Raw genomic sequence first — 14,018 nt, 5'->3', positions numbered from 1 at the left:
TGTCTAAAGATAATAACTGTTCATAATTTTTCAATAACTTTAATATTAACTAATAAGAGTATGGCTAAGAAATTTTAACCAAAGAAATTCTTTTAAAAACCATCCTTTTGTAAACATATTTCAGATTTTTAGAATTAGGTTCTTAAGTTCACTTGTTTAAAATTTCATTCCCAAGTCTCTCATGAATCTACTGGACAGGAGAGTAATTTTTCCAAAATTTTGCCTTGAGGCTAGTGGAGGAGACAGGACAAAAACAAACATGTAGTCTTTGGAGTCAGAATTGAAATTGAATCCTGATCTTTCCTCTAGAAACTACCTCAATGATTCTGGGCAAGTTACTAATAAACCTTTCTGAGACTGAGTATCTTCATTCAAAAAGTGAATATAACCATATATACTTCATTATAACTAACATTTACTTAAGAGCTCATACTGTTTTGGCTACTTGCTAAGCATTTATCTTCGAGTTTCTTTAATTTGTCTGATGATTTGTACTATCAGGCATTTGCTAGTTTTTAACTTGAGATCCCTGGTACTTTATACTTACTTAATACATGTTATTTTCCTTTCCTTGAACTCACTGGGCATGACTTCAGTTTATGTGTGTATCCTATAGCTGTGACTAACACGTGTTGCAACATGTAAAAGGTGATTATTTGACTTCAAACTATATGCTAAGTTAGCATACCCAATAATGCTTCCCACATTTATGTTTGTGAGTACAGTATATTATTTATCCTCCAATATTTACAATATATTTGTACTACGGGCTCCTTCCACTTTCCATGAGTGATCACTTATTGACATTTAAATATTTTATGTAAATTCATAAAAATTTCTTTAAAAATTATATTTAGAGTAAGTGACATGTAGGGCTTTGAATATACAGGATTTCATTGTAAAATAAAGTACTTAAAATAGTGTAAAATTTGAAAGGGAGTTTGTAAGTTTGAGGAAAGATGTTATGAGTCTATATTTCTTATTTTTCTAATGTTTCATGTTTTTATATGTACAGAAGTTAGGTACAACAATTGGAACTAGTGATCTTTTGGTATATAAAAAATAAGATAGCAGCAATCTTTAAAAAATGTATTTTAGCGTGGTAGGGCCAGAAGATAGGCAAACAATACATTGCACTTATTTGGTTTTATAAAATTTTTTATTTACCTCCTTTTTTTTTAAACTTTACCAGTAAAAGGTAACTATTATAAAGAATGAAAATAGTGTTGGTAAAATTAACTAGTTACTACAACCAATGTATTTTGTAGTCTGTTACCAGGTCCATCTTGATGTTTTGAAGAAATAGGCAGTGAGGGGAAAGCCAAGTATAAAATATTTGATAATAAAAGTATCTAATGATAACATTATTATTCTTGAAAAAGTCTTAAGATGACCTCTCCTCCACCTCCAATTTTGCCTTGGATTTTGCCACTTACTCCTAACAATTATAAATGTTATACTTACATTTCTTTATGTCAACATTTTAGATCTAAACTTAGAATACAAACTGCCTCATGGTCACCAGTGCTATATACATTGTGAATGTTTGCAGAATACTGCCTCTGTATTGACAGATGAATATAAAACTGAACAGACAAACTATTTAGGTTTTCCAGTTCATGCTTGACTATGCAGCCAAGTGAATGCAGTTATTTATACATGGCCAAATTTTCATGCCCTTCTGTATAGTCTTAAGTTGTATTAAGTTGTATTTTCTTACTTTGAAAATAAAGGACAATATGTGGTAACAATTTTTGAAGAAACTAAGTAGAATCATTGAATGGTTCAAGCCTACTTTTTAAATCGTAGCATTTAGTTTTTACCAAAGTTGTTCTGTTTTTGAATTTATCTTTTCATCTGTGTAGGAGCTAATTTGATGTTTATTTGGTAGATAATATATGGTATAATAGATGCTTTTTAGTATATTGCCGCTGTGGTCTCTTTGTGAAAGTAGTTAATTATGGGCATTTTAAAAGAGTTTCCTAATGACTGTTCATTTTTCTTTTCTTTCTTTCTTTCTTTCTTTCTTTTTTTTTTGTGATATTGGGAATAGAACCCAGGGGTGCACTACAACTGAGCTCCCAGCTGCTTAATTTTTTATTTTGATACAAGTTCCTTTTTTTTTTTTTAAGCTGCTGAGTCTGGCCTTGAGCTTGAGATCCTCCTGCTTCAGCCTCCCAAGTTGCTCGGGTCACAGGCATGTGCCACCATGTGTGGCCTGATGACATTTTAATGTTGATTTTTTTTTCATTCTCCCCAGATGAGCCTAATTAGTCAAGGATGGTTTTGTTGAGAATGTAAATATGTGAGATACACTATTATTTATGAAATAGTTACTGATATTGATGAAGGAAGTTTATTTATGTGGTTCTTTGCCATTTCCCATCTTGCCTTATTGAATCTAAATTTTACTGATCTTTTTTTTTTATGCATTCTTGATATTTTTTCTAGGGACTTGTCAAGTAGCTTGCTATATATTCTCTGGAAAGAAAAAAATAATTTAAAAAACTAGATATTTGTTAAATATACTTCAGTAAAGTTGGGGGATAAACAAAAACAAGAGTTTCAGTCCCAGGTAAAACAGAATTAGCATACTCTTCCTTTCCAGGGTACTGACTACAAACCTCTATTGAATGCCTGGAGCAACTACTTGAGGATTCTGAGCAGTACATACAGGCAGTCCTTGTTTGTATGGTTTTAATGTACATGAATGTCATTATTTATAGTTAAATAACAGCAGTCTTCAAACAACACAATTCAAATTTCAGTTACCATGGTATATTAACTGTAAGCAACTACTTACAGATTTATATACTTTCTCTTTAGTCCAAAACTACTGTGTAAATAACAGATCACTTCTTTTGCAGTCTGTTGAGGATTGGTCACTAACAACAAAATGTGTGGTTTGTTACCTTCTCGTCTTCAAATGATAAACCCAAGTTTACAAAAATAGTCAAAATAGAAAATTGGCAGCAAAGATGAACGTCCAGCAGAGAAATGAGAAATAATAATGATAGAAAGTGAAATGTGAATCATATTATGAAGGAATTCTATGTGGAGTTCTGAGTAAATGGCTGATAGTGGGAATATTAATTGCCCTGTTCAAGAATTTGTAGATACGCAGCCAGAGGAATTTAGTGAAATCATTGTTTTATTTTGGGAACGACAGATTTTTCTAAATGTCTTCGCCAGATAAAAACATCCCATTTCTCCATTTTTTAATTTAAAATTTATTTATTTATTCTAATTTGTTATACATGATAGCAGAATACATTTCAATCATAGTACACATATAGAGCACAATTTTTCATGTCTCTGATTGTTCACAAAGTAGTCACACCATTTGTGTTTTCATTCATGTACTTAGGGTAATGAAGTCCATCTCATCCTACTGTTTTTCCTATCCTCATTCCCCCTCCCTTCCCCGCCCTCCCCTATGACCTATCTAAAGTTCCTCCATTCCTCCCATGCTCTCTCCCCCACTCCCCAATTATGGCCCAGCATCCACATATCAGAGAAAACATTTGGCCTTTGGGTTTTGGGTGTTGGCTTACTTCACTTAGCATAATATCCATACATTGTCTTATTTCACTCTCAAAATAAAGTATGTGAAAAAGTGATTATTTGATGGACTGGGAAAGATGTGGATAGAAAAAGCGAAAGTGGTTTAGCTGAGGAACGCACTGCTAAGCTTTCCCTTTGTATCTTCTGAGTTATGATGTTTTTAATGCTCACATCTCTTATTTGGAGTCCCCATTCTTGCCCAGAAGACCTCCTGTCATAGATGAGTTTATAATGTAGTCAATCCTTTGAGTTTTATATACCATCCCCCACAATTCATTAGGATTGGCTTACATTTTGCTGCCTTTTTTTTTTTTTTTTTTTTGGTATTGGGGATTGAACCTTGTTCCTCTACCACTGAGCTTCACACCCAGCCTTTTTTAAAAAAACATTTTTTTTTTTTGGGTAGTTGTGGATGAACAAAATGCCTTTATTTGTGTATTTTTATATGATGCTAAGGATCAAGCCCAGTGCCTCACACATGCTAGGCAAGTGCTCTGCCACTGAGCTACAGCCTCAGTCCTAAAAATTTGAGACAGAGACTTCATAAGTTGACCAGACTGGCCTTGAATTTGCAGTTGTCCTCACCCTCCCAAGTAGCAGGATTACAGATGTGTACTACTGTGCCTGGGCTTACATTTTGTTTTAAATTAGTTTTTTTTTTTTTCCAAATAAGAGACATCATATGGGTTTCAGTGATTTCAGTTAGAATTTAAAAAAATAGATATTTTTATTTTAGTTATAATTTAAAAGGTTTTAAAAAATATTTTATTAACTGATTTTAACATAATTATAGGTTCCCTAGTATCTTCTAGTGGTGACCAATGACTCCCCATCCCAATGTCATTATCAACTTACAATGGTATGCATATTTTAAATGTTTTAATTCATTGCAGTTGATATGATACTCAAATTGCCTCATTTTTGGATAGAAGGTGCTACTCAACTTCTAAATGTAAAAACATGTCTTGATGATTTGGATGACCTGCCTTATCAACAAGTATTCCGTTCAACTTCAGTGTCCAGGTTTTACTTGTATTCATATACTGGTACATAGTAGTAACATTTCATTTGTTTTAGTGTAATATCAAAAAGAACAGAGGTAAAAGAATAGATCTGTAAATGATGTTTTTATGTCAAGATGAAGTGGCAACATACCATAGCATATTGCATGATTCCTGTTTTGCAGTATATCATACAGAGAAAAAGTGGGGGACAAAGGAACCATCACTTGTTAGGTAGAGAGGTAGTCATATAAGACTCAAAAGACTGTACTATTAAAGCCAGTACCAGTCTTGGGTTGAGAATTGATTTTAGTTTCAACAAAATAGCATTATTTATCATAGAAAATTAGTGTTAAATTGAGTTTTATTAGTATTACTGTTTTTATTTAATTTTAAGTTTGGTTTGACTTTGCACCTAGTTAGGAGTTATAACCCTAAAAACTTTAAAACATTTCTTATGTCTTTATATCTTATCCCTTTATTTCTTTGCTTTGTGTTTTAGTAGTTATCAGATTGGTTTCTTATGTCATAATTAGATTATATACAGTGTTGTGTTTTTACTACTTCAAGTGTGGATTTTAATTCTATTATATTTTTAGTTTTATCTTTTAGGTGTGGGACCTATTTTTGCCTTGAGACTTGTAGGAGTACCTTAAAACAGTCTTTATTTCACTCCTCTAATTTTTACATTTCATTTTTTTTGGGCTTTATATCAGACTGTACATCTCCAATGGCTTAGTATACATTTTTTCATATTTTTAGAATTAATTTGTCAATTAGTTTTCCTAAATTTTTATCTTGTTTCTGAAAAAATAATTTTCCAAGACTAGAACTAGATTTTGGTATGTTTCATTTCTCTTGTTCTATAATATTTTTCTGTACATTCTGTAGTGTTTTTTTTTAATAGCAGGGCATGTGTGTGTAAATAAATTTATTTTATTCATCAACTTTTAGTTATAGTTTAGGATTTATTAGCAAATAAGCCCACATAAAAAAGGATGCTGGTAAGTTCTACTCTTGGCATTGGTGGATAAGATTGTATTGGATTAATTTTCTTGGTAAGAACAACCGGAAAGAATAAAAAAAAAAAAAAAAGGTAAAAAGAAAATATTGTGAATCCATCAGAGAACTGCCAAGGAAATGAGCAATTTGGCAGTCAGGATCTGGTAAGAAAAGGAATTCCAGAAGAATAAATCCTGTGTTTGGGACTCTTCTCCTTTAAGGTGATGGATAATTCTAGAAGAGGTGTCTTAGAAGCAGAGAGCCTAGGCTTTGTAGTTCTGATGGGTTCATGATATTATTTTATTCTTACTCCCCACCTATTTTTGTAGTTATACTCCTCAGGAAAATTGCTCCAAAATAATCTTATCCACCAATGCCACTGTTAATCTATTCAAGAGGTCAGAAGACCTGAACTAGTGTTTAGGAGCCCTCTCGCTTTCACCTGAGATCCCAAAGGCTAATTACCTAGGGGAAATTCAAATTGGAAATAAGTAATAAACTAAAAATAGACCAGCTCTCAAGGGGACAGAAGCCCATTTTGAATAAACTCAGTTTCTGGTCTGGATTAAGGTGATTTGGCATTAGGAGTGACTCTAGCTTGACTTCTTTGCTTCAGAATCAAGCAAAATCAAGTCCCTTTTAAAAGATGTCATTCTTAAAAGATTTAAATTATCTTTACAGTTTTATATAGGTTTTCTACCCATGACAAATTGTGACTGAAAACCATAGGAAATAACAAATAGAAAAGTAATGGGACTATAAAGTAACTATGATTAATATGTTCAAGAAATTAAAAGACAAGATAGAGAATTTTGGCAAAGAATTGAAAGCTAAATGAAAATTCCTAAAACAAAAAATAAGATGAGTAAATAGTCTACCAATAATGGATGGATTAAATAGCAGCTTTTATACATTGGAAAGAGGGTTAACAAATTGAAAGGTAGGGCAGCATAAGATATCTGAAAAGAAGAATGGAAGAATGAATGGATGAAAACTGCAGAAGACAGTAGAAGACATGAGATTTGATAAAAATGTTTCACTTAAAATATAATGTGATTCCCAGGAGAGGAGAGAATGTGGCAAAACAGTGTATGAAGAGACAGCAGCTGAGAATGTACAGCATGTGAAAGACATCAAGCTATAGATTCTGTGATCTCTGTGGGCCCCAAATGGGATAAATACAAATGAAAGTGACATATCATAGTAAAACCACTGACAGAGTTAAGGGGAAAAATCTTAAAAACAGCCAGACATGAAAGTCAGTTTACTTGGAAAAAGAAACAGTAGTAAGAAACGACAGGTTATTTTGCTTTCAGAAGTATACTGAAATAAGGCTCATTTTGAAAGATGTGAATGATAAAGATAAGCACAGAAAAAGTTAAGAGAACTGAGTTTATATTCTTGTTCTGTCACTAATTTGAGTGATCTAAAGTCACTTTACATTTCTAGCCCTTGTGTTAGGAATTGGATTTAAAATTTTCAGCTTTAATTTAGTTTTATTTTATTCTGAACATTTTTTCATAGATACTGATATACTACTTGTGTTTACTTATGGAAGCTCTCTGGTTTACTTATATGTTGTCTTACTTATGTGTGCGTTACTTGCAAAGTAGACCTGATTGTCCCACTTGATTCTTCTCATCTGTGTGTTTCTATGGATTGGTAGGTGAGTCCTATGGCTGAGGAACATTAAGACAGGATGATTTTGTATGCATTACAACTTAGAGAAGCAGAGGACAGAGGAATGTGAAACATAGCCTTTCATTTTAAATTTTTTTCCTCAGCAATGAGAGGGATGAGAGAGAGATTCCTGAAATTCTAACTCCACCTCTTTTAATCTAGATTGTCTTAATCTTGATTTTCCACAAGAGTTAAATCCAAACAGCTAAAATGAAAAGGATTTACTTCATTTGTGACTCAGTTTCATCTGTCCTCTCCATTCAACTAAGGCTACATTTTTTTTCCTGCATATTTCCCTAAGTTGGCCAACTTTTTCTCTCCATAAATGGTGTTGTACCTTTTAACCCTGGCCAAATTTAGGAACTGTTGTCTTCTTAATCATTTGTTTTATTATGGCATTCTGTTTAAGGAGTTATAGATGATTTGTTTTGTGGATCCATATATCAATTTGAAGTTTATATTATTTTTTATCAATCCTCAGATAAGATTGTGACCTCAAAAGTTTTCCAGCAATTCTGGGTTTGTAGATTTTTTCTCATCTTTACACTTTATTTCCATTTCTTTGGGTGTTAGTCAGATCTTCTTTTTGGATCTGTAGTTTTATACAACTCGGATCGTTATTATCAATGTTTAGCATGCTTTTATTTACTGTAGCTCTTTAGGTCTAAAAAGGTGTTTTATTGTGTTTACTGCTGGCTGATTCCCTAATGAGATGAAGAGAACATTTGGACCACAGTGGTCTCTAGTGTGTGCTAATAGTCCTGTGTCTCCCCTATAGTGTTCTGGAATTTGCAGAATTTGAATGCATAGAAGTGGTGCTCTGATGTAGTTGGGCAATGTACATTGTTTCAATAGCAGTATCATTGTGACAACTGTTGAGTTTCTGCTTTGTTATAAATCTGGATTCTGAAAGGATGTTTAGAAGGAAGAAAGTCTTCTTCTTGTTCAGATGTGTTGGCCTTTTATGTTTTTCTTATGGGTATATAGCAATTAGACACTTCAATCTGGTTGGTAAGTACACATCTCAGCCACATTCTGGCAATAGAAAGATGGAATAGGTGGTGACAGATACTATTTAAAACCAGTTGTCTGCATTGGTTCTTAAAATATTATGTTCACAGTTTTTATATTTCCTAATATAACTTTGTTCAAAATTTCTCTGGTACTGATTTTCTTTGTGAAACCAGATATTTCAGAAATGGCTTTTAAAATCTGTAGTTGTTTGTATTTGGAAAATGTTTAAAAAGACTAACTCTTCATTATATTCTTTAATTTAGTTAAAAGAAAACTTGGAACAGTCAGTAGGCCAGCTACGAAGTCAACGTTTGTTGAGAAACTCAGGAGGGAGAAGTGTTTCTGTTACAAGTCTGAGTGCAAGTGACCTTGATGGTGGTACTGTGACAGGTAAACTTGTAAAATGTCCTGAAGACCCTTTTTTTACATAAAAAATATTTCTGAAGTACATGTTGAAGACATTTAGTCTTTGGAGAAATATAGTACATACACAGTGTCATGCTGATTAGGTGTTAGAACATGTAGTCCTCAAGAATTTTATACTGCCTATTTAGGAATTTATTAAAGGATCTTTGTTATTTTATTAGTTTTGTTTTTCTCAGGTTATAGACTACCTGGAACTTTACCTGCCAAAGCTGGTATTTAATTATCCACCACCAAAGAATCAAAGACATAAATAAGATTTACTATGTGGCATGCTCTCTGGGTTAATAATCTTGTTCTAGCATAATAATTTTTCAAACATCTGACTGGGAACCTATAATATGATACCTGTTGGGAGCAGGTGAATTTTAGCCTTGATGTGCAACCAGTCGACAATTCTTAGGTTAAAAGTTATAAAACACTTAGTTTCCTTGTAAGTAATCTTACCTTTGCTTTCCCATAGCACCAAGATTCATATTGTTTGTGAAGGGAGGTGGTTAGATGGATTGAACATCAGTGCCTTGCATTGTTTATATTGTGATGATCACCAGAGTAATGATTAAAATGATTAAAAATATTATTTTTATATACTTGGTTTTCATTGATTTTTATGCACTATTCAGATGATTTTTAAAATACTGTTTTATTAGGATTAAATTATACTTTTGGGAGTCATGAAAGCTTTCTATTTAGAAACTATTTTTATATAAGAAAAAACTAATGTTGCTTCTTTGGGAAGTATAAACAACTTGGAACTTTTAGCATGTTCTGTTACCAGGTTGGTTCTCTTGTTCATTTTGTCTGCTTTAAGAGATAGATTAGTGGAACTTTATGGGTACAGCATGGCACTTGGGAGTAGCATGGGTTAAGGTCATATGTATATATCCACATCTGATTTTACATGTCTGATGTAAAATTTTATATTGTTTCTTCTCACTCAGTGTTTTAATACCCTTCCTTTTCTTTCATATGCAAAGAGAGCCACCGATTTCCACCTACCTCACCTCTCAAGGACTATGATTCACAGGGTAATAAGCGAATTAGGCCCAGACCTGGTGTCCGGTTTGTTCGGGATACTGATGACATGGTTCAGGTACTTTGTGCCATTGTGCAATTTGTGTGTGGCATTTCCTTACATTTTTATATAAGTGACTAACATTTGAACTTTATGGCTGAATTTTAAGAGTTTGCTTATCAGCAACTTTGTGCTTTTTTCTTTTAAACTATATAAATTGCTTTATTTTCAGTACATGAATCATCACACATTTATTTTGAATTTTGTTATAGAAGATTATATTTTATAGATGATTTAAAAGTGAGTTTAGTTGGACATGTTTTGTTTCCTTTCCTCCACAAGTGACTCACTCTTTTGAAAGCCCTACTAAGTCAGATACTTTCTGTTTTGCTAAGTTTGAACAAATATGAGCAAGTTAGTCCTTGTGTGATTGACCTATTGATTTTTTTTTTCACCATTGGTGTTTTTCTTATTGTTAAATCATTAATGGAGCTACTTTCTATTAAGTAAGACATTTAGTACTTGATATATTCATTGAAGTATTAGTTTTATGAATATATTCTTTTGTTGCTTCTCTAAAGTTCTCCACAGAGCTGTAATTATTTCTTTTGTTGTCTTGTGTATAGAAAATGGTTAAGGAAAGTTTCTGGTTTTGACATCTTTGTATTGGTGGTTTTAGGATTAGGTGCTTGATGTTTGTCTTAGGATACTCATCTGTACCTGTTGTTGGCTACAGTGTAAGATAAAGGTAAAATATAACCAGATGAATTAGAAAGCACCTTTTAGAAAATATTTCCTTTAGCATATTCTTTTTCTTTTTCTTTTTTTTTTTTCTTAGTACTGAGGATTGAACCCAGGGATGCTCAACCACTGAGCCACATTCCCAGCCCTTTTTATATTTTATTTAGAGACAGGGTTTTCCTGAGATGATTAGTGCCTTGCTAAGTGGCTGAGGCTGGCTTTGAATTTTTACTCCTCCTGCCTCAGCCTTCAAGCCACTGGTTTTACAGGCATGTGCCACTGAGCTGGGTGCATATTCTTTTTTGATAGGTGCAGTTTGCTGGCATGCACTATATAATCAAATCCAGAGCACAGAACAACATCTTAACATTACTCATTTACTGTATTACTTCTCTCATTTGTGACAGTGATAAGTAAAAAGTCTTTTCACCGAGTTTATAATCTGTATGGGGAAGTTAGATGTTAATTGAACAAGTATATTAATAGACCCATAAATATGAAGTGAGATGCATGCTGTAATGGAAAGGACAGAGGGCATTGGGAGGGTGTAGTAGATGGATCTACCTTAATAGACGAAGGCTTTCTGAAGCAAGGTTGGTTGAGCCAAGATCTGAGAATGGATGGAGTCATTCTAGGTAGTTCCATTCAAAGTGAGTTTTCTTAAGAAAGATCCTTAACTCCACTTAACTGTGTATGTTTTTAATGCCCCAATAAAGTTTGTAGTTTGTTTACACATCTGTTTCCCATGTTAGATTCAAGCCACTCATTTTCCAGCTGGTAGGTGGCATTGGTTTATTGCTTAATGTCCATTTATTTAAATGAATCGATTTGTTGTTTCTGTAAGTCTGTATAGCTTAAAAATCATTTATTATAAATTATAGCATACACATACATATATATCTGTAGATAGCATATTTATTTGTAGATAAAGGTACAATGATGAGACTGTATACCAGTAAGAAACAAGCCTCAAACCTCTGTTATGCTCCTTTTTTTCTCTGAGTACTATCATATGTTTTCCTTTTTGAAGAAAACCATTTTTACTACAACTTATTAGTGTTGCTTACCTTTAAGCCATGTATGCTTCTTTTTTAATATTTACTTTTTAGTTGTAGTTGGATACAATACCTTTATTTTATTTATTTTTATGTGGTGTTGAGGATCGAACCCAGGGCCTCGCATGTACTAGGCAGCGCTCTACCACTGAGCCACAATTCCAGCCCCCTGTATGCTTCTTTTATAATTTTTTTCATTTGATATTATATTTTTGATGTTCAGCCTTACTAATGTGTAGTTAGCTTTGATTATTTCATTTTCACTGATGCAGGATACTCCACTGGCGTACTTTAGTTTATCTCTATTCTACTCTTTTTTTTTGGGTACCAGGGATTGAATAACTCAGGGGCACTCAACCACTGAGCCACATCTCCAGCATCTTTTATATTTTACTTAGACACAGGGTCTCACTAAGTTGCTTAGGGCCTTGCAAAGTTATTGAGGCTGGCTTTGAACTTGCAATTCTCCTATCTCAACCTCCTGAGCTTCTGGGATTACAAGCATGTGCCACCACACCTGGCTGTATTCTACTCTTGATAGACTTTCTGTCTATGTTTAGTGTTTTCATTTTGAATAATGCTCCATACTTCTTGCACATGGGCAAGAATTTATTTGCTTCAGGGTTTGGCACACTAGGGTACATGGGCTGATAAAATGAGGCTTTACTGTAATATAGCCATGCTCATTTGTTTATGGCTAGTTTTATATTATAGTAGCAGAGTTGAAAAATTGTGACAGAGACAGAGTTTGCTGACCTCTTCTCTAGGGTTCACATAAGTAGTGAATTGATATACGATAAAGGATGTAATGGGTAATGACTTATATAGCTTCTTAAATGCTTTTCTTTGAAAAAATCTTGTATTTAGAATAGGCATCTATTCTGTATTAATAACATATAGAATTTGGTCATTATTGTAAAGAGCAAAGTTTTAATCTTACTTTTTGTGAATCTTCATGGAAGAATTTGACAGTATCCTGAATGGGTTCCATATTTTGCCTTTGCTAGATTCATGCTTTTCATCAGTCCCTCCGAGACCTCAGCAGTGAACAAGTTCGCCTTGGGGAGGATTTCAACAGGGAGCTTTCCAGAAGAAGCCGGTAAAAGAATGTGGTTTTCATGGGAGGCATGAATTACTAGGAGAATAAATTAATTTCTGTAGTTCACATGTTTACATAGATTTAAGAAATGGTGCTGTTTTTATCTGTTTTTATTTAATTTATTAATAGACTAGTTCAAAGCCCTTGGAATTTAGAATATATCTTGACTCAGACAAGTTAATTTCATATTTCTGAAAACACTTTAACTTAATTCAGTAGAATGCTGACATTATGAAAAGATACATTGTGAGGTATTAGCAAAGAGGTTGATTTGGAAATGCATTGATACCAGAGAGACAGAAAGACACATACACACACACACACACACACACACACACGCACGCACGCACGCACATATACACACACAAGCATGCACATACACATACACGGGTCAGAACTGACTGGCTGGCTGACTCTGCATTGCAGGAAAAAAAGCATCATGTGGAAACTTGTCAATGGATATGTGCCATTGTGGAATCTAATATCTCAGGTTTTAGCAAAAAATCTTTGAAAGCCAGTGGTTAATATCAGCCTAGCCTTTGCTTTTTTGTCAGTTCTGTAGAGTTCCCAAGAACTGTTACTTAATTTTTTTTTTTTAAAGAGAGAGAGAGAGAGAGAGAGAGAGGGATGGAGAAAGAGACCTGTTACTTAATTTAAAACTTTCTTACTGTCTTTTCATTTTCCTTGTGGTACTAGGGATTGAGTACAGGGTACCATTGAACAACATGTCAATCCCCAGTCTTTTTTTTGAGCTAGGGTCTCATTAAATTGTCAAGGCTAGTTTCAAACCGTGGATCCTCCTGTCTCAGCCTTGAAAGTAGCTGAGATTATAGGAGTGTGCCAACACACCTGACTTATTTTTTTCTTTGTAATAACAGTGGCAGGTGGTTTTAGTTTAGAGGCCATATTTTCCTAAGAAACAAAACTTTATTAAGAGTCGTAGTCTATGTACCCCAAAGGTTAAGGAGTGACAAAGCTGAACTGAAATCTGTTTACCATGTGTACTTGCTAATTCTACTTCCTAAATCATATCCCATGCCAGTTCTGTATTGCTGCAACATAGAGTCCAAAATATAACTATATATTTATCAAGTTTAGTCTGCATTACTTCCCTGCTTTTAGATGAGGAAGCCAGAAAATTTAGTAATAAAAACTAGATTCTGCTATTGCTAGTATTATTAGCCAATATTATTGAGCAATTATTTCAGGATAGGCAGATTTAAATTTAATTCTTGCAATACCTCTAGGAGGTAGCCATTTATTATTTTCTTCATTTTATGAATGAGAAAATAGAAGCACAGAGAAATGAAATAACTGTTTGCTTAAGATGGAACATGAGGTAAAAATAAACACATTTTCAGAGATTTGTAACTTAGAAAAATTTCCCCAGCCCTGCCACTAACAAAACCAAGTCAAAAATATTT

General features: G+C 33.4%; 1 protein-coding gene across 4 annotated transcripts in view; it reads left to right on the top strand.

The window, feature by feature from the left end:
• Cep128 (centrosomal protein 128) overlaps positions 1-14,018 on the top strand; it is a 407,740-nt gene that overhangs the window by 30,298 nt on the left and 363,424 nt on the right. For all 4 annotated transcript variants that reach the window (XM_040274764.2, XM_078050644.1, XM_040274765.2 and 1 more), the window contains exons 6-8: positions 8,525-8,651; positions 9,662-9,777; positions 12,503-12,594. In XM_040274764.2, the coding sequence (XP_040130698.2) occupies positions 8,525-8,651; positions 9,662-9,777; positions 12,503-12,594 (335 nt within the window). The remainder of the gene's footprint in view (positions 1-8,524; positions 8,652-9,661; positions 9,778-12,502; positions 12,595-14,018) is intronic.

This window comes from Ictidomys tridecemlineatus, chromosome 5, assembly GCF_052094955.1.
Source record: "Ictidomys tridecemlineatus isolate mIctTri1 chromosome 5, mIctTri1.hap1, whole genome shotgun sequence".
NCBI lineage: Eukaryota > Metazoa > Chordata > Mammalia > Rodentia > Sciuridae > Ictidomys > Ictidomys tridecemlineatus.
The sequence above is the reverse complement of the archived record's forward strand: the minus strand, read 5'-3'. Positions and strand labels throughout refer to the sequence as shown.